Below are 22,246 nucleotides of genomic sequence, written 5' to 3'. Positions count from 1 at the left end.
CAGTTACATTGCACACATTCATAGTTCTCCTGAGCATCCGAATTGCCGTCTTCTTTTCCCATCCACGGCTGTTCATCTCCCACATCGGAGGCCCAGGTCAGGGCTTACAATTGTGGTTCACGTCCGATCTCTTCTGTCTGAAGTGAAATCCTTGCCCTTACCACCTTTACTTGAGGTCCATTCATGTAAACCTCCATGGTGTACACCTAGGCTGAAGCTCCGTCTGGACCTTTCACATGGTCCTAGGGTCTCAGTTAACGCTGCGGCTCTCCGCTGTCACTTCCTCTCAATTCTTGACACGTACCAGGATCATGAAGTGGTTTATAGTGACTGCTCAATGGCTGATGATCATGTTGGCTTCGCGTATATTCACAGAGGACATATTGAACAGCACTCCTTGCCAGATGGTTTCAGTGTTTTCATTGAAGAGCTGGTGGCCATTTCTTGTGCTCTTGAGCACATTCACTCATGCCCTGGTGAGCTGTTTCTACTCTGTACTGACTCCTTGAGCAGCCTACAAGCTATCGACCAGTGCTACCCCCGCCATCCTTTGGTAGCGACCATCCATTAGTTCATCTATGCCCTGGAACGGTCCATTCGTTTTGTGGTGTTTGTGTGGATGCCAGGCCGCTTCGGAGTCCCAGGAAATGAACTTGCCGACAGGCTGGCCAAACAGGCTACACGGAAACCTCTTCTGGAGACCGGCATCCCTGTAACTGACCTGCAATGATTATTATGCCTCCATGTGGGTCTCTTGCAGGGAGTCTGTGGTTCTCTGCTGGCTCTGCATTGGCCATACGTGGCTAACACATGGCTACCTCCTCCATCACGAGGACCCACCTCAGTGTCACTGTGGCTCACATATGACTGTCATTCACATCTTGCTGGACTGCCCACTTTTAGCCACTCTGTGGCGGACTTTCAATCTCCCCAGCACCCTACCTTCGGTGTTGGGCGACAGCAGATTTAGTTTTGCGTTTTATTTGTGAGGTTTTTTTTTTGTCATAATATCTAAAGGTGGGCGTTTAACCTTCTCTCTGAGGTCGCCACCCTCTCTCTGTTTTAACTCTGTCACACTTTCTTTGCATTTATTTGTCTTGGTGGTCGTCTTTTCCCTACAGGTGTTCATCTTGCCTTGTCTTTTTGGGGTGGACATTTTAATGTGTTGCAGAGTGGCTGGCTCATCCTCTTTTATTATTGTGATCAGCCAGCCCAGACCATATGCTGTATGGTTTTAATACCTTCTTCCACATTTCCTTGCATGTATGTTTTCCCCATTTTTTGTGCATTCCATTCATTTTCTTTTTAGGTATGGTGTTGGGTGTTTTTGTACCCTGAGCCTCGCTTGCGCCAGGAAAAAGGGACTGATGACTCTTAGTTTGGTCCCTTTATACCCCAAACCAACCAACCACATGCCCTTGTTTCATCAACTGTAACTTTAGATGAATGAGCCGGTGCAGTATCAGCCTGAAGATGAATGTCTCAGGAGAGCATATGGTGGCATTTCTTAATCATAGTTTCATGTAGCTTTTCCAGTAGATCGCTTTAGTGTCTGCCTGTGATGGCTTGACCCTTGGCAAGGTAATGTGAGGATGACACTCTGGGCTTTCAAATAATTACGCACCCTCCAACACAGTGTTGAAATATTATGTTTTGGCTGGTCTCATTGTCTAGGGGCTGGGATACATAGCTGCCGCATTACAGGCCAATTTTGCTGAGTCTACAGTATACGATAAGAATACACACATGAATAAAATGGTCAAAGGTTTCTATCACTTGGCAATTGCGAATGATGAATGTAACATATAAATTTATACGTGAAAGATTGCAATTAAATAAAATCTGCAGGTACTATCTTAACGACTTTAAATGATGAGTACAACAGTAGAAGTACTTTTGAGAATGCGGTATATTTCTGCAAAACACTTATTGGTGTTGATGGTCCAGCAATTAAATAAAATATAAGTTGAATAACAGGGAAACAATAGATTCCTACTTCACATAATTAGTTATGAACAACAACATAGCTCGCGAGATATTCACTTCTAAACGCATACCACGTCTTCACTGCAAAAGCCACAGAGTTCTCACAGGTCCACAAGTCGGCACTCTGAAGTATTTTTATCTCCCGCTATCATGCACAAACCACTCCACACTCTCCAAGTCTTTCCTGCGACCGTACATCGCGCCTTCACGTCCAGCACCTCCCATGTCCTGTCGACTATCCAGCACTGCCGCACTCCCAGCACCCCTCACCCGAACTCCTTCCATCCAGTCTCCCCATTCATGAGCACTGTGATTGGCTAGAGTTCTCGCACCATGTCTCCATGCCAACACACCCACACAAACATAATGAACCACATACCAAATACTGGATTTATTTAAATAACTTGAAATTAAATAAATATTCCTATGGCTGGACCATAAACATGCTCTAACACACATTATTAGATACATAAACAAATTAAACAAACATATATCAAAGGAATGAAACAAAAGGTAGGCCAGTTGCCTAATGTCTCTGTGCTTTCTAAAACACAGTGAATATTTAACCAATTTCTTCATGAATAGCACATATCGGATATAAACAAAGACATAGATGAATAAATATATTTTAAGCGTGCTGCTACCGTTTTCTCGTGTAACTGTGGAGTACTTATGGCCTGACACAATCGACAGTAATCAGCCACTTTAACCTCCAATAACTCATGTACTATTCAAGTTACATGCCTGTAATTTATACCAGTTTAGTTTCACACTAATAGCTTTCCTTAGACTCGTCGATCGATGAAATCAGATGAACTGTTTACATTTTGGAAATTCGTTGGTGGGTGTTACTTGTCTAATTTACAGTCAGATATTAAACTTTAAAGATTTTGAAAATCTGATTACACCACCAGAATCATCGTGCAAATAATATTAATGTACATGTTTCTTTTTCAGGTGTCATGATTCATCTGGCTACTATTAATTTCTGAACGAACTGTGAAATGTCTGCCATGATGCTTTCACAAAGTCTGCCACCTTTGGCACTCTCGGCATACACATCTCCTTCATTGCCACAAAGCACCATCCTCGTCACAGCGGAATTCGCAGCCACACAGCTGGATGGACTTAGAATATTCCCAGGGCGCCGCAACTCACCCGTTACCTCATAACTCTATGACAGCCCCAAAAAACTGAAAGCATGACCTTCCTGGCTACACTTGTGCTCCTGACTTGTCTGTCAGGGACAGCTGACCAGGTTGGAAATTCCTTTTATATCTCACAATAGCGTCGTAAGATGGGCAGTCATTTCCATAAACAGCCCATATTTCATCATGGGTTTCCAAGCCACTGTTACCCTTCAAATGCAGGAACTTTATCACACTACAAACCTCAATTTTCTCTGTCACATCTGGCACTCCCTGGGAGAAAAAGGAGACAGTTGACTGATATTTTCCACATGATGCAGTTGAGGGATACAAAATGTTGTACTGATAAGATAATAATTTCTAGGTGATAGTTAGAACTTTATGATAACCCCTTGTATTCATGCCATAAAATTACAGTACCTTTAGGTGAACTTTATCTGTAATTTCTTGAATTTGTTCCAGACAGTACATTTCATATCATATGCTAAGGAACTTCCTGAGAGATTAAAACTGTTTACCCCACCATAAATGGAACTGGATCTCACTGTTCATGCCTCTCAAAACTCAGTCATTCAATCTTCTGCTACTTCTCTCCTGTCATGAACATCAGTTGTGTGATATGCCTATACAGGGTGTGACTGAGATATTGCATTTACAAAAGGAAGTGTGAATCAGTAGATGAAAAATCATCCTGTCTCATGTACACAGAACATTTCTCCTTAACTTCTGAGAGGGTTGCACCCATCAAGTCATTAATAATTTCAGTAATTCTGGTACACTGTGAATGGCTAAGTATGTTAATTCAGGAAATGTTTTTCATTTGAGGTCCGTAGATGACAATGCACAGTCATTATCTTTTATTTTCCAGATGCAGTCAAATACAGTACTTCTGTAATGAGTGGCATTTGTATAATTCTGTTTTCCATTTCTTGGTACTTGTTGTGTTTACTCAAATGTACTTTTAAAAAATTCCAGGTTGAAGTTCTTTTCAAGAAACTGGAATCAGCACCAGAAAATGTAAAAGCAGTCGCCATTTCAAAGATCAAAGAAAGACTAATGCCTGGAACATATGAAAGTAGGTAACTTTCTTTCATCTGTGTTTTACTCTTCATCCATAAGATATGTTGATTGTCAATTATTTTAAGGTGCCAATTGATTACAGCTTTTAGATATTATTAAAAAATCAAGTCAGGGCACACAACCAGTTTTGGCCAAACACCTACGCTTTGGAAACCATTGGGAAGTGTATGGCTGAGGTTACTTCCCATTGTATCACATTACGGTTACTTCCTATTATGTTCATGTATGGAGCATGGCGTATTCCTAGATTCCTCGCTTGATACTGGTTCATCAAACTTAGTAAGTATGCAGGGTAGTTGGCATCTCTCTTCCTGCATATCAGTGACCTAGTGGGTAATGTTGGAAGTTCAGTAAGGCTTTTCGCAGATGATGTTGCTGTATACAGAGAAGTTAGAACCCTAGGAAATTACAGCAAAATATTGGAATACCTGCTGAGGATTGAACTTGGTACAGAAATTGGCAGTTGATCATAAAAATACAAAAATGTTACTTATTGCACATAAATAGGCAGAAAGATCCATTATTGTATAGTTGCATGATTATGGAACGATCACTGGAAGCAGTCACATCCATTAAATGTCAGGGAGTATGCATTCAGAATGATTTAGAGTGGAATGATCAGCTAAAACTAATCGTAGGTAAGGCAGATGCTAGACTGAGATTTGTTGGAGAATTCGTTGGGAAATGTAGTCCAGTCACAAAAGGGGTAGCTTATAAAACCAATATTTGACTAGTGCTCATCAGTCTGGGATCTGAACGAGATAATATTGATAGAGGAAGTAGAGACGTTCCAAAGAACAGCAGTTTGTTTCATCACAGGTTCATTTAGTGTGAGTGAAAACATCACATAGATACTTAACCCAATCCAGTGGCAGGGGCTGCAAGAAAGGGGTTGTGCGGACCATTTTTGACTGGAAGAGGAAAGGGGGGAGTTGATGGTGATATGCAAAGTACTCGCCACCATACACCTTAATAATGTTGCCCACCTATCGCACAAGCTGAATAGTGCCATATTAATTTGTTATGTTTCATAGCTAACAAACATGACAGACATTACCACTAATTATAGTGACTTATTGTTTAGGATTGGCTAAGAGCAGGATTTGTTTTTCTATTTTTTTGTTAATTTAAAGTCATTGTTACAAACAATGCACTCTGGCATTTATTTGCACTAAATATCACAGCACATTAGAACATTTGTATAAAATTCATTTAGCATATAAGTAATCATTGTTATTCCGCACTGAACACTATCACTTCTGTGAATAGGTTTGTACTGTACAGTACTGTCCTGTATTTTGGCAACACTCGCACCTGTTGCTGCAACAGCACTGTCACTATCTGTCCTGTCCTGTAAGACACTGTAAATCTCCTGCACCAGCCACGTCCATTACAATCAACACACACTCAGTTTTGCTGTCAAAATCTGTCAGAAAGGGAGTGCCACTCACCAAAGTTGGAAATAACTGTAAATAAAGAAAAAAAAAAGAAAAGAAAAAAATGGCCTCACATCTCTCACAAAAAATCACACTTGACATTTAAGATCTCCTAAAGTTTCACTGTGAAATGGATTCAGAAGAAAAAGAGGAATCTCAAAAAAGGAAAAAAGTGGAATAAGAAACATAATGATTGAAACTTGCATAACACACCAGACTGTGTCATTCCACAGAAAACGTAAAAGAAACAAAATTGCAAAATGTATAATGATGCTTAAAGTTAGGCTATCAAGCTATCGGTAATTTTGCATGAATAACTGATTTATTCTGTAAGGAATAATAGGCAAGTAAGGCTAGCAACCTGCTTCCCTGGTACTTTAAATGTGATGGTGGCAACAATCAGAGCAAAATGCCTCGGACCTTTGGAGGCGACGGAGTCCCACCTCTAACTGACAAACCAGGGACTCCTAAGATACGACTTGGCAAACAAATGGTAATGAGATGGGGAGCTATTAATATCAATGGGGGCTACTCTGGGAAGAAGGTAGAGCTGGCAGAGGCTGCAAGTAAGATGGGGCTGGACGTTTTAGCTGTTAGTGACATTCGGGTAAGGGGTGAGAAAGAAGAGGAATTGGGAGAATACAAGGTCTACGTGTCAGGAATCAAAGCAGGAATAGCACAATGGGGTGTAGGGCTTTACATCAGGAAAGAAATGGAACCCAGCGTAGTTGCAATAAGGTATGTAAACGAACGACTGATGTGGATAGATTTGACAGTGTCTAGCAAGAAAATTAGGATTGTGTCAGTATATTCACATTGTGAAGGGACAGATCAAGATAAGATGGATAGTTTTTATGAGGCACTCAGTGATGTAGTTGTTAGAGTAAAGGACAAGGACAGTGTTCTGCTCATGGGTGATTTTAACGCCAGGATTGGAAATCGAACAGAAGGGTATGAAAAGGTTATGGGTAAATTTGGAGAGGATATGGAGGCCAACAGGAACGGGAAACAACTCTTGGATTTCTATGCCAGTATGGGCTTAGTAATCACAAACTCCTTTTTTAAACATAAGAACATTCATCGGTATACTTGGGAAGGCAGGGGAACCAGATCTGTCATTGACTATATAATAACAGATCAGGAATTCAGGAAGGCTGTGAGGGACACACGTGTGTAATTAGCAGTCTTCGAAAGGGAGGTAAGAAGGAAATGACAAGTATTTTGGACAGGTCAGGAAATCTGCTGGTGAATCCTGTGGATGCCTTGGGCAGATGGAGGGTATAATTATTGAAGAGTTGCTCAATGGAGGTGAAAATGCGATCAGTAATGTTTCAGATTTCGAGGTAGAATGGGATAGGAATGATGATGGAAATAGGATCACATTTGAGGAAGTGGAAAAAATGGTCAATAGATTGCAGTGCAATAAAGCGGCTGGGGTGGATGAAATTAAGTCGGAACTCATCAAATACAGTGGAATGTCAGGTCTTAAATGGCTACACAGGATAATTGAAATGGCCTGGGAGTTGGGACAGGTTCCATCAGACTGGAAAAAAGCAGTAATCACACCAATCTTTAAACATGGAAACAGAAAAGATTGTAACAACTACAGAGGTATCTCTTTAATCAGCATTGTGGGTAAAATCTTCTCAGGTATTGTTGAAAGGAAAATGCGAGTATTAGTTGAGGACCAATTGGATGAAAATCAGTGTGGGTTTAGGCCTCTTAGAGGTTGTGAGGACCAGATCTTTAGCTTACGGCAAATAATGGAGAAGTGTTATGAGTGGAACAGGGAATTGTATCTATGCTTTATAGATCTAGAAAAGGCATATGACCGGGTTCCTAGGAGGAAGTTATTGTCTGTTCTACAAGATTATGGAATAGGAGGCAAACTTTTGCAAGCAATTAAAGGTCTTTACATGGATAGTCAGGCAGCAGTTAGAGTTGACAGTAAATTGAGTTCATGGTTCAGAGTTGTTTCAGGGGTAAGACAAGGCTGCAACCTGTCTCCACTGTTGTTCATATTATTTATGGATCATATGTTGAAAACAATAGACTGGCTGGGTGAGATTATGATATGTGAACACAAAATAAGCAGTCTTGCGTATGCGGATGACTTAGTTGTGATGGCAGATTCGATTGAAAGTTTGCAAAGTAATATTTCAGAGCTAGATCGGAAATGTAAGGACTATGGTATGAAGATTAGCATCTCCAAAACGAAAGTAATGTCAGTGGGAAAGAAATATAAATGGATTGAGTGCCAAATAGGAGGAACAAAGTTATAACAGGTGGATGGTTTCAAGTACTTAGGATGCATATTCTCACAGGATGGCAACATAGTGAAAGAACTGGAAGCGAGGTGTAGCAAAGCTAATGCAGTGAGCGCTCAGCTATGATCTACTCTCTTCTGCAAGAAGGAAGTCGGTACCAAGACTAAGTTATCTGTGCACCGTTCAATGTTTCGACCAACTTTGTTGTATGGGAGCGAAAGCTGGGTGGATTCAGGTTACCTTATCAACAAGGTTGAGGTTACGGATATGAAAGAAGCTAGGATGATTGCAGGTACTAGTAGATGGGAACAATGGCAGGAGGGTGTCCACAATGAGGAAATCAAAGAAAAACTGGGAATGAACTCTTTAGATGTAGCAGTCAGGGCGAACAGGCTTAGATGATGGGGTCATGTTACACGCATGGGAGAAGCAAGGTTACCCAAGAGACTCATGGATTCAGCAGTAGAGGGTAGGAGACGTCGGGGCAGACCGAGGAGAAGGTACCTGGATTCGGTTAAGAATGATTTTGAAGTAATAGGTTTAACATCAGAAGAGGCACCAATGTTAGCACTGAATAGGGGATCATGGAGGAACTGCATAAGGGGGGCTATGCTCCAGACTGAACGCTGAAAGGCATAATCAGTCTTAAATGATGATGATGATGATGATGATGATGATGATGATGAGGAATAAGTGTAACCTAATTTTTAATTTGATTTAACATTTTCTTTTGCTCTCAAAATACAGACATTTGAAAAAGAGCAGGTTGGGGGAGAGGGAGAAGAGGGATGGAGGGAATTAAGTTGCTGCTAATTACAAGGTAAAAACATGATATCATGTAACTGTATACAGAATACTTAAACAGATCATAGAATAATAATTTAAAAAACTATAATATTAATAAATGTACATATTTAGGAAATCCTTATTGGTAAATCTTGTTTGATAGCTAGAATATCACATTTGGTAACAGCAATATCATCTTCATTTCTAAGTCACCAAAAATGGTATTCTACATGAAAGTTATCAATAATATTAAAAAACAAAAAGAGTTAAAATACACAGTGAGTATTAATGACTGTTTAGTTATTATTACTTTTTAAAGAATTCTTTAACAAATATCCGCAATTGTTCTGTGCCCCCCTCCCCGAAAAAAGAAATTGTAGTGAATACTAAGAAATGCTTAAGAAGTGCTCCCAAGGAAGCAGATGTAAATAGTACATGCATGAAAAATTAGAATAAAGAAAATAATTCAAAATAAATGGAGCATAAGTGTATTATACAGTACGAAGATCACTCCAAAAGAAAGCACTACATTTTTGGTAAATAATTTTTTTATATGCCTTTGCTATCATCAGGGTCATAGAAGCATTCTTCCCACTTATATACAAATTTAATTCAACTTGTTTCTGCAATTTGCTTTGTCTTCGCACTCTGTCAAGATGGCTGCTGCACTTGATGTTCGTCTGAAGCAGTGTGGAGTTGTATAAGTTCCTGTGCTGTGAGAATGAGACAGTGACAAGTGTTCACAGTAGGTTGAAGAAGGTGTATGGGGATGATGGTGGTGGTCACGATACAGTTAGTTGTTGGGCAAGCAGTTTATCTGGTGAAAGGATAACACCATTACTCAGGACTTCCTACAAAGTGACATACTGAGCACTGCACAGACTCCTGACAAAATGTAGAGACTGACAATCTGATATTGGCTGACAAACACGCAACAGTGAATGAATCTTTAAAAAAAAAACTTAATGCTCAAATGTACTGCATTTAACAACATCAACAAAAACACAATGTTTTACTGTTGCATGATAATGCCATGCCACTTACCAGTTAGAAAACTGGCACTGAGATCACAATTAACTTGCAAAAGCTGTGATTACAATAGGGATAACAAGAAATGAACTCTGCCTCTTCAGTGGTTCCATCTAAATACAATTATGGCTTGGGTGGAGGCATGATTTTGTGGTGCAGCCAGTGACCTACTGCTGATGCCTGGTGAGGTACCTTGTGGTCCGTAGCTCACAGTGTGCCTCCTGATGGTCTGGGTTTATACTTGACATTCCTGTGTGGCTGCTATAGAGCCCATGAGTGTCACCTACCTTGACCTGGACATTCTAACTGTCATGAGACCTGTAGCCAGTGCCCCTGGTTAGTGTAACACAGTTCACTACATAATTAAAGTTTATGGTAGCATACAGATATAATACAAAAGGTTTACTGGTATACAAGCAACATTCTTTAATTCTAATCTTTCAGTTTATTTGAATAATGTGATGCACCCTTAAGGCTGTTCTGTTGTATAATTTTGTACTAATCTCAGGTGCAACAATTATAATATTTTAAATGGTGTTCCTTTTTATAACAGATAAAAGGCTGCACTGATGAATCCTTTTTTGTTAAGCTTAGATACTTCAGTTATAACACTTCAGGGACTGATGGCCCTTTTTACGGTATTTAACCCACCCACTTCCACAGCCAGCTGCAGGTTTCAAGTCTGTTATGACATTGCTAGCTGTGAGATGGGCTGAGCAGCTACAGCTTCTTCTCAGTGTTTCTTCTTTCCTGTCAGTAGGTGGCATGAGATGTTATATACCATCGAAAAGTTGAGAAATTGATCTATTTAGTGGTCTATGACGCTTTAGATTTCTTTTGATATTTTGTGATTTATAAGCAGTTTTTTTCAGAGCTTTTCACTAGCTATGTAGTTGCAAGGAATGCCCTACTGTAAAAAGTTTCTCTCAGATGAGGAAATCGAAAGTCTATTGAATAAAAGTGACAGCGATGTTTCAGAAAGTTCTAATAATGAAGACAGTGAGGTAAATGATACTGGTGATGGCAGTGAAGTAAATGAAACAGATAGTGACAGTGCTGTTGCAGCAACAGGTGCGAGTGTTGCCAAAATACAGAAGGTAGAAAAATGGAGATGGGGAATAAATTAGGATAAACTTTCCAAAATTCCATTTTCTGGTTCTACTAATGTCTTTAAACCTTAGGATTGACATCTGCCTCAACAACTAACCTGCTGAGATGTGTACAGAAATACGGCTCATGTGTCTTTCTGGGAGGATGTGGCACTAGAACAAATAGATAAAGCAACAGATTGTTATAAAAAATGTCCTCCTTCGAAATCAAACAGTGCTTGTTTCTGACTAAATCTGATGAAATTCAAGCATATTTTGCTTTATGTATTCTTGTGGCACGGGGGAAGAAGCCAATGCTTCAGTCATACTGGTCCATAAAAAATTAATTTCTTTTCTGACATCATGCCATATAGAATATTCTTACATATGTCTAGGTTCCTTTATTTTGTAAATAATAAAAACGCTGACCGTGTAGACCGCCTGAACAAGATTAAACAGTCAACTTGTTATTGACTCTCTCAAACAAGATTTCCAAAGTGTTTGTTATCCTTAAGAAGATATTGTAATTGACAAAAGCCTCATGAAATTCAGAGGTAGACTTCGTTACATCAAATTCAATCTTCAAAAAAGGATGTATTTCAGAATAAAGTTCTTCAAAATGTGTGTGTCAGAGAGTGACTACTATTCAGGACTTCATATTTATACAGGAATAAAAAAGCTGAGCCAAGCAATAAAGAAATCACAAGTAGTGGAACGGAAGCAGTTGGTTATGGACCTCATGCAATCGTATTTGGACAATTGTCAGACCATGTGTATTCACAACTGGTAAAATTCCTCTTCACTGACAGGAGCTCAAATGTCTTAGGGGCAGTCAGATCCACAAGCCAAAATATGCCAGACCAGTTCCAAAAATCTTAACAAAAAAAGGAGAGACTCCTGTATTATTCTCACATAAGCTCATGGCTCTGAAACAGATGGATGAAAAAGAAGTAAATATTCTATTCACTATCCATATGGATATCAGTATGACAGCAACAAGAAAAACTGATAGGGAAACCAAATCCCCAGTCCAGAAGCCCCAAGCAATTACACACTGCAAAAATTCAATGAACACAGTTGACATACAGGACCAGCAGTTGCCGTCTTTCCCTCTCATGTGAAGATATGGCAGAGAATATAAGAAAATTTTCTTTTACATTGGGATTTTAAAGTAATATGTCCTGCTAAACAAAGTGATAAGAAAAAAACCTTGTTTTATTCAGTTTGGAGTTCAGCTGGCTGATAACATAATAGGACAGGGCACTCTACCAGACTACCCTAAATATGGATGGTCCCAATCTGGAATTTTTCCTATCAGACTTCAAGCTGCAAATTGGCCAAATTTTGTTAGTACCCCCCCCAATCCCATCAAAAGTGCCTGCATTTATTTGGGTATATCACACCAACAAAAACTTCTAAAACACTGCCATCTTCACTCATCATCATTTCAATAAATAGTAAGATAAGGTTTGTAAAGAATTCATGTCATAAGTTATATCATTTTGAGAAAATTGTGAAGGCAAAATATGCTGATTATCATAAATTATAATAGTAAATATAGGATTGACTATGGGGAAAAGTATTAGTAAGTCAGTAGGTTGAATGAGCGGCTGTTCCCAAAAACATCATTTTTTTATCCCCATCCTTCTTCCCTCCTGCAGCCCCATTCCCTCCCCCCGTCACTTTTCCCTCTGCCCTTTCCGCTCCCCATCTTCAAACTCCCCCCCCCCCCCCCCCCATTTGGGTTTTTGGGTTACTTATCTTATGAAAGTATCCTCCACTGTTCACAATGTTCTCACGAATCCAGTGTTATCCAATTGTTTTGTTATTAATCAGTAGTGACTATGTTCAGATGTTTCCATTTACTAGCTATCAATTATATAATGTAATAATCTCTTTTGCTCTGGTTGTGAGCCCACATTATATGTATATCTGTATCTATATGACCCTACATTTGTTTGTGGACAGTTTATGTTATATTTTGTGCCATGCCCATGCTTATTTGTTACTGTTGATAACTTTATTATTTCGCTTGTTCTCTAAAATTTCTTTTCAACTATCCCCCCTCCCCCTCCTCCTCCTTCCAGCCCGGTCCTTGGTTGTTTAGTTTATTTACCTTATGAAGATATCATTCATTGCTTATAATTTTTCTCATTATCCAAACTTATCCAGTTGTTTTGGTAGTTCCCAGTTTATAACTGTTATTCTACATTATGTGCCTATGTTGTATCGAAGGATGTATGCTTCCATTTACTGGCTGTCATTCACATAATGTAATAATCTCTCTTGCTCTAGGTAAGAGCCTATAATCATGTGCATGTAATACCTATATACAGGTATAGTAATCATAGATGTCTGTAAGCTATTCGACCCTGTGCCTCATTATGTATTTGTTTTGTGCTATGAGCCATGTCAGTATTTGTTTTCCAGACGGAACTACATTCCTGCCTACAGTTTTGTTATATAATATGTTTCAGAATTTTTATTATATAAGTAGTTGGCTAGTACAGTCTTTTCAATAATCGAGTGCTCATTGTTGCCTTAGTGTGGTGGTGCCACCTGGTGACCGAGCTTGAAACCACTGAACATGTGCTCTAAAGTGCATTGGCTCAGTCTTTCTGAGTTGTCATCGATGCATTATCTGTACTGATGTACCTGTTTTTGCCCCTGTAATCCTTATTAGTGCTATGGATATAGCAAGTTTTATATGTCTGACAAATCAGTGTGGAGCTGTAGTGTTATAAGTGGAGCATATTCTCAGTATGTCAACGAGACTGATGTGTAATTATATTTCTGAGAGGTATGTAATTTTTATTATTCACATAATACACTTCCTTGTGTATAATTGTTGTACAATCCTGCAGATGACTGCATTAATGTTATTCTGTCCATACATTGTAGATCTGAGGATGACAGGTAGCTTCTGTCAAAACTGATCATGAAATAATCTATTTCACATCAAGTGATCTCAGCTTCTAATTTTGTGAAGGAGGTCATTGTGTTAAAGATAAGTCATTTGAACTCAGAGTATGACGCGAATTCCACAGCAGATAGATGTGTCAATGAGATTGGGCAGTAGCCCTGTGGATCACTTCTGCTGGTCTCCTATCAGGCAGGTGTGACCTATGATTTCTTCCAACCACTAGGTACAGTGTTTTCTTGTAGGGATCTAAGGTATAATATAAATAAAAAAAAGAGATACCTAAACTGCAAACACGTTATAGAATTATATGGATTCCACAAGGCATCAGAGGCCTTTCCAAACACTTTCCAATCCACTTTGAGGTGGTGACACCATCTGCTATCTACTCTTCAATGTCCCAGATGTGTAAACATCAGCTGGAAGAAGCCTACCTGTCTTTTACTGTGTACTGCCTTGAGTCATATAACAAGCACTCCACTGAACGAGGGTCATGTGACACAGCCCCAGGCCCTGACTTGATCACGGTCAAATGATTCAGCACTTGAATATGGATCAGAAAACTACCTGATCATGATTTTCAATGTTTTCTAGCTTACAATTTCTTTCCTTTTGCAGCAGTGGGACAATCTCAGAGACAGGCAAAGACCTAACTTCCATTGACGGCTGTAGGCCAGTCAGTCTCTCAAACAATATATGCAAATTATAATGTATAGAAAGTTCTGATTGATAATTATGAATTATTTAGGAATAAAAGACGTGACTCACTTAAAGGCAGAAGGGCTGTATCATTGATAGGTACACAAACTAAGGTCCCCCTAGGGAGCTCGCCACTCTTTGGTGGGCTCATGCTTGGCTACCAGGGGCCACAGCCTTTGCAGCATTTTTTCCCATCTGTGCTGCATGTCTATCCTCTTGCTATTCTTTTTCCCCTCCCTGGGGAACATGTGTGCAGTATTACTGGGAGTGTACGCATTCTTTCGCTGATGTATGAACAGTCTCACCATTGTTTTTTGCTCCCTTTTCCTTTCTTTGTTTCCCTCCTCCTCTCGTTCCTCCACTTGAGCATTTGAGGATCCCTTTTTTTCTTCTTCCTCCCTGTCCTCTCCTGAAGGCCAGCCCATGCATCTGACATGTAACAGGTGACTGGGTAACGTGTAATCCCCAGCCACGGGTTGGCAGGTAGGGTTTGCATGTATGTGATGGTACAGGCCAGTCCCATTGAGAGGTGATTGCCTGAGCTGTAACCTCCCCATATTGTCAATTTGTCCCTCTGTCAGGTGTTTGGGAGGTGTGACCTTAGGTGTGAACAATCGCCTAAGATGGGTGCGCCCCCTTGTGAAGGGAGCCCCCAGTTGGAAGGAGCACACCATCGGAGATGCTGGCAATCATGGGGGATTTCATCGCGATGAGTCAGTCATATTCCCACTCAACATCTACAAAATGTAACATAATGAAGCTAATGATCCAAAGACCCAACCTTCTGCACCAAAGTTCCTTGTGGTCTCACATACTGAAGACGGTCAGTCCTTCGCCATGGTAAATCCGTTTATTATTCAGAAAGGTGTTTGTGCAATTGCTGGCCTTGTAAAATCCTGCTCTCATTTGCAGAATGGCACTTTGATGTTGGGGACCACTTCTGATTCTCATGCACAATAACTGCTTGCTGCCTCACTTCTCCACAGTTGCCCTGTTCATGTCAAGGCCCATAGAACATTGAATTCTTCCTGTGGTGTAATTTATGCCAGGCTGCTTGATGGTCTAACTGAGGCTGAAATCCAATCTTACCACTCTGAGCAGGGTGTCACTTCTGTCCATCATGCAATGAAAAAGGTAGATTCCCCATTTTTGTCCACCTGCACTCTTTTTCTCACCTTTGATAGAGTGGTGCTTCCATCCAAGCTCAAAGCAGGGTATGAAATTATCACAGTCCATCTGTATATTTAACCCAATGTGCTGGTACCAGTGTCATTGTTACAACCACACTAGAATGTCTTATCGACACCCAGCCAAATGTGGCACCTGTGGTAGGGATGCGCACGAGGGCTATTGTCCACCTCCTTCTCCCCGCTGTATCAACTGCAATGGCGGTCATGCCACCTATGTTGCCTCCTCCTCCCTGGATTGTCCCGTGTATATTCATGAGCAGGTTGTTAAAGAGATCCGGGTAAAGGAAAAAGTGCCTTACCCAGTCACTCGCAAGTTACTGGCTAGTCGCAAACCCTGTGTTCTCCCATCTGGCACATAGAGCTCAGTTCTTGTTACCCCTGGCTCCATGAAGCACATGACCACGAAGACATGTGACCTCCAATTCAGCTCTGAGGTTGTGAAATCACCCATTGTCAAGGTATAATTGCCATCCCGTCCATCCAGCTGTGCAACAAGTCATCAAACTCTCATGTTAAGGGGTGAAGCCACTACCTACAAACTGGTAGGCCGGAAGGGACAGAAGGAGTACTCGCTTGAAGACTTCCTCTGTCCCTCCAGCCAAACAACATCTGAGTCTTCTCCTCTGCCAACTTGAAGATCCTCTTCGATGATGTCACCACAGACAGATCACACCAATCTTCAAGCTGTTGCAGATCGCCTTTTCCTTCCATACCTTACTTTTTCCCTCTGTACCATTTATGCCCCTCCATCATACACTGAAACAGGGCAGACTTCCTTCAGCTTATTGGGCAGCTACCTCCTCTGTTCTTGTTACTCAGTGAATTTACTGTGTATCATCCCCTTTGAGGTTCTCCCAGAACCTGTCAGAGAGGTACCGTCTTGGCTGACATCCTTAACCAACATAACCTCTTCTGCCTTAACATTGGAGCACCCACTTTCCTTTCCGACTCCTCACACACCTATTCCCATTTGAACCTATCCTTGGCACTGCCCAGCTTGCCCCTAGTAGTCGAATTAAGTCGGGTGACGTTGAGGGTATTAGATTTGGAAATGAGACACTTAAAGTAGTAAAGGAGTTTTGCTATTTGGGGAGCAAAATAACTGATGATGTCGAAGTAGAGAGGATATAAAATGTAGACTGGCAATCGCAAGGAAAGCGTTTCTGAAGAAGAGAAATTTGTTAACATCGAGTATAGATTTAAGTGTCAGGAAGTCATTTCTGAAAGTATTTGTATGGAGTGTAGCCATGTATGGAAGTGAAACATGGACGGTAAATAGTTTGGACAAGAAGAGAATAGAAGCTTTCGAAATGTGGTGCTACAGAAGAATGCTGAAGATTAGATGGGTAGATCACATAACTAATGAGGAAGTATTGAATAGGATTGGGGAGAAGAGAAGTTTGTGGCACAACTTGACCAGAAGAAGGGATCGGTTGGTAGGACATGTTCTGAGGCATCAAGGGATCACCAATTTAGTATTGGAGGGCAGCGTGGAGGGTAAAAATCATAGGGGGAGACAAAGAGATGAATACACTAAGCAGATTCAGAAAGATTTAGGTTGCAGTAGGTACTGGGAGATGAAGAAGCTTACACAGGATAGAGTAGCATGGAGAGCTGCATCAAACCAGTCTCAGGACTGAAGACCACAACAACAACAATTCGTTTTCTGACTCCTACCCCATCCGCGTGCATGCCCAAATGGCAGCTTCCTAAGGCTGACTGGCAGCTTTATTCCTCCCTGGCGACTTTCGAAGAACAAGATTTTCCCAGTTGTGGTGAGCAGTTGGAATATCTCACAAACACTACCGTTACTGCTGCATTCCATTCCCCACATTTCCTCTTTACCATGTTGTGTCCCAGTTCCTTGGTGGACTGAGGCATGCCACGACACAATTTTCACACGGAGACATGCTCTTCGCATTTTTAACCACCTTCCTACAATGGCAAACTGCCTTCATTATAAACAGATGTGTGCAAAGTGTTGTTGCATTCTTCGGGATAGCAAAAGAGCTAGCTAGATTTCATTCACTAGTTCCTTTAACAGTTCCACACCTTCCTTTGTCGTATGGGCCAACCTCCGATGGCTCTCTGGGACCAAGATCCATTCCCCAATTTCCAGCCTGACAGTAGCTGATGATGTCATCGTGGAGCCTATTGCTATCTCCAACACTGTGGGCCATCATTTTGCAAAAGTTTTGAGCTCTTCCCACTATCATCCTGCCTTCCTCCATCAGAAACGAGCAGAGGAGGCTCGGGTGATAACCTTCCCTTCTCCGAATTGTGAGTGCTACAATGCCGCCTTTACTATGAGGGAGCTAGATCATGCTCTCAGTTTATTCTGATCCTCTGCCCCAGAGCCAGGCGCTGTCCACATTCAGATGTTGCAGCACCTTTCTCTTGTGGGCAAGCACTTTCTGCTTAACACGTAGAACCGCATCTGGGCAGAGGGCACATTTCCCGGACTCTGGCATGAAGCCACCATCATTCCCATACCTAAGCTCGGCAAGGAGAAAAGCCTTCCTTCTAGCTACTGTCCCATCTCTCTCACCAGCTGTGTGTGAAAGGTGATGGAGTGTATGTTTCATGCCTGGCTGGTGTGGTGGATCTAGTCTCGCAATTTACTGACGGATGCACAGTGTGGATTTTGGTTTTCTGTGGAAATCGCAGACTGTGGCTGTGTTTTTTGATTTGGAGAAGGCCTAATACACGTGCTGGAGAACTGGTACCCTCTGTACTCTTTACACGTGGGGCTTCCGTGGGTGCCTGCCCTCCAGAAATTTTTAAAACACAGAGTTTTCAATGTGCGTGTGGATCCAGCCTTGTTGGACACCTTTATCCAGGAAATTGGTGTCCCTCAGGGTTCTGTCATGAGCATTGTCCTCTTTGTTATCGCCATTAACCCAATAAAGGCCTGTCTCCTGCCAGGCATCTCTGGCTCACTCTTTGTTGACAATTTTGCCATGTTTTGTTGTTCTCCACCCATGTGTCTCACTGAATGGCATCTTTAGTGCTGTCTTGATCATCTTTACTCCTAGAGTCTCAACAATAGCTTTCGCTTTTCCACTGACAAAACCGTCTGTATGAATTTCTGGCAGCACAAATGGTTTCTCCCACCATCTCTACATCATGGGCCTGTTGCCCTTCCGTTCATTGAAACTACGAAATTCCCGGTGCTCATGCTGGATAGGAAACTCCCTTGGTCCTCCCATGTGTCTTACCTGTCAGTCCACTGTACTCATTTCCTCGGTGTCCTATGTGTCCTCAATGATTCTTCCTGGGGTGCTGATCGAACCACCCTCCTCTGTTTGTACTGGTCCCTTGTCCATTTGAAACTCGAATATGGGTGCTTTGCTTATGCATCTGCACATCCATCCTGCTTACGTCATCTCAATACTATGCACCATAGTGGCATCCGTTTGGCCGCGGGCACCTTTTACACTAGGTCAGTTGAGTGTCTGTTTGCTGAAGCTGCTGAACTACCACTGTTCTACCATCGTGACTTTCTCCTCAGCAGGTATGCTTGCTGTTTGTCTGCCATGCGTGGCCACCCATCCTATGCCTCCTCCTTAAATGATTCCTTTTATTACCAATATGAGGCACGTCCTTCTTCTCTGTTACCTCCTGGAGTCCGCCTTCGGCACTTGCTACGGCGGCTGAACTTCACACTTCCTGCAAATTTCCCTGTGGGTGTGAACCCTTCACCAACTTGGCTTCGTGAAGCGACCCATGCTATCTTTGGCCTTCATTCGCTTCCTAAGGACACTTCTCCAATCTCAGTTTATCGCCTTCAGTTTAATGACCCTCGCATGGAACTTCACGATAGTACCTTCATATACACTGATGGCTCTCGGACTGACCATGGGGTTGGGTGTGCCTTCGTCATTGGCACCCGTCTTATGATATTGGCTTCCGGAAAACTGCTCAGTATTTACAGCCGAGCTCTTCGCCCTGTATCGCCAAGAAGTACATACGGCGACACAGCCTTTTCAATTGTGTCCTCTGCTCAGACTCACTCAGTGCCCTTCAAATTCTGTGTGCGCTGTACACTGCCCATCCCTTATGGCAGCGGGTCCAGCAAAACTGTCACTTGCTCACTCTTGGTTTTGCCAGTGTGATGCTTCTGTGGGTTCCTGGTCATGTCGGTCTGCCAGCAAATGAGGCTGCTGATGCTGCTGCCGAGGTTGCAGTCCTCATACCTCAGCCTGTGAGTTCCTCTGGTCATCTGTCAGGAGGTGGTGTCCCTTTGGCATCACCAGTGGCCCTCCCTTCACGGGATTGAGGTCAGGATTATTAATCCTCTCCAAGGAGCTTGGACAACCTCCTCTTGGCCCTCCCACTGGAAGGAGCTCATTTCAACTGGGCTTTGTATTGGGCAGTGCCTTTTTAGCAATCTTTATTTTATAAGTGGCACTACCCCACCATTTTGTCAACATTGTGGCAAAGTCGTAACTGTCCATCACTTCCTGTTGGAATGCCTATTTTTTTACTGTTTTTGTTTCTGCATGGGCTTGCTGTCTGTGTTATCAGCCGTTTTAGCAAATGACGCAAGGGCTGTCAACTGCATTTTACTTTTTATGTGCCAAAGCAATGTGGCGATGTCCATTTAATTTTTATTTTCTGAACTCCATTTCAGTATGGTGTCACTTTTAGCCCTTCCTCCATGTGCCTGTTTTTAGCTGTCTTCTGTTATGTCAACGTATAGTCATTTTTTTAACTCCTCTCTGTCTTCGTGTTCTATAGTTTTGACTTGGGTGCGTATGACCCCAGTTGTTTCTTGCACCCTAAAGCAAATACAAAACAAACAAATGGTGCTGAGCTTTGCTAGCTTTCGCAATGCACTTCATTTTTCAAGCTTGTAGGGAAAACATGTGCACACATGCACATGCCTGTCTCCCTACATTGTGCTCAGCCAACTGCCAGCTCTTTTTCGGCCTGTGGTGAGTGTGCTGGGGTGAGGTGGGGGTATGGGAGGTTGTGGGATGGGCTGAGGGATGAAGAGTGGCTTGAGGCAGGGATGGGGTTGGGAGAAGCATTTATTGGCTCATGAAAGAGTGGCCTAGCTTGAGGTGCACTCTCTCTCTCTCTCTCTCTCTCTCTCTCTCTCTCTCTCTCTCTCTCTCTCTCTCTATCCCTTGCTCCAGTGTCGGCCGGGGTCGGGGTGGCTGAGCGGTTCTATGCGCTACAGTCTGGAACCGCGAGACTGCTACGGTCGCAGTTTCGAATCCTGCCTCGGGCATGGATGTGTGTGATGTCCTTAGATTAGTTAGGTTTAAGTAGTTCTAAGTTCTAGGGGACTGATGACCTCAGATGTTAAGTCCCATAGTGCTCAGAGCCATTTTGAACCTTGCCCCAGTACCCCACCCAATTTGTGCCTCCACATCAGCTAGTCAAGTGCTATCATCTCATACCCTAGTCTGCAGAATCTCATGCCCAGCCATCTGCCACCTGCACCCTCTTCCTGCACCATTAGCTAGCCCACAGATGGCTCCCCGCTCTCCCACAAGCCACTAGACGCTTCCCGCCAACCCTCCCTCCCCCCCGCCCCCATCCTCACACCCCCAACCAGTACAGTAATTGTGGGCCAGAAAAGAGCTGGCAGTTGATTGAACACAAAGTGAGACAGGTGTGTGTGTGTGTGTGTGTGTGTGTGTGTGTGTGTGTGTGTGTGTGTGTGTGTGGGCGCGCGCGCGCGCTCGCATGCGTGAGATTGTGCAGGATACTTAAATAACAATATCTTCTGTACACCTACCAGTGTGGATTCCAATACGTGTAGTCCACAACTGATTACCTAGTTCAATTGTTAACACTGACTTTTTCAATTTGTATAAAGCGTATGATACTACACCTTTATTACGTCCCATGATGGGAGTTTTTTAGATACTGGACTGATTTTTATTCACAACTTTTTTCACATTTACTGACTTATATTCGATTCGATGTAGCATTCTGTTCCCCACTGGTCTAGGAGAACACCATTCCTGAGGTTTCCGTCTTGAGTATTACACTTTTTCTTATAGCCTCAGTGGAATTGCGCGCTCGCATGCATGAGATTGTGCAGGATACTTAAATAACAATGTCTTCTGTACACCTACCAGTGTGGATTCCAATATGTGTAGTCCACAACTGATTACCTAGTTCAATTGTTAACACTGACTTTTTCAATTTGCATAAAGCGTATGATACTACACCTTTATTACGTCCCATGATGGGAGTTTTTTAGATACTGGACTGATTTTTATTCACAACTTTTTTCACCTTTACTGACTTATATTCAATTCGATGTAGCATTCTGTTCCCCACTGGTCTAGGAGAACACCATTCCTGAGCTTTCCGTCTTGAGTATTACACTTTTTCTTATAGCCTCAGTGGAATTGTGGACTCCTTGGTCCCGGGATTACCCCTGTCCTTTGTGTTAAATGAACTTTGCATTTGGTTCAGCTCCAAGTCTGTGGCCTTAGTCAAGTGTCAACTCTGAGGAAACATACAGAGAGCCTCTTTTTGAACCGTCTACTACGGCTAAAACATGGATCATGCATTTTTGTCACTGCACCATTCTCTGTTGAGCTCCGGAGCTCTACTTGGGGTGTCAGTGCCTTGAGATGGTTGCACAGTCCCAT

The 22,246-nt window shown here is 42.1% G+C and overlaps 1 protein-coding gene across 5 annotated transcripts in view; it reads left to right on the top strand.

Moving 5' to 3' along the window:
* LOC126095234 (zinc finger protein 761-like) overlaps nucleotides 1-22,246 on the top strand; it is a 171,309-nt gene that overhangs the window by 49,584 nt on the left and 99,479 nt on the right. For all 5 annotated transcript variants that reach the window (XM_049909979.1, XM_049909980.1, XM_049909982.1 and 2 more), the window contains one exon: nucleotides 4,110-4,209. In XM_049909979.1, coding sequence (XP_049765936.1) covers nucleotides 4,110-4,209 — 100 coding nt within the window. The remainder of the gene's footprint in view (nucleotides 1-4,109; nucleotides 4,210-22,246) is intronic.

This window comes from Schistocerca cancellata, chromosome 8 (genome assembly GCF_023864275.1).
Source record: "Schistocerca cancellata isolate TAMUIC-IGC-003103 chromosome 8, iqSchCanc2.1, whole genome shotgun sequence".
Lineage (NCBI taxonomy): Eukaryota > Metazoa > Arthropoda > Insecta > Orthoptera > Acrididae > Schistocerca > Schistocerca cancellata.
Note: the sequence above shows the minus strand (reverse complement) of the source record. Positions and strands in the feature narration are given on the sequence as shown.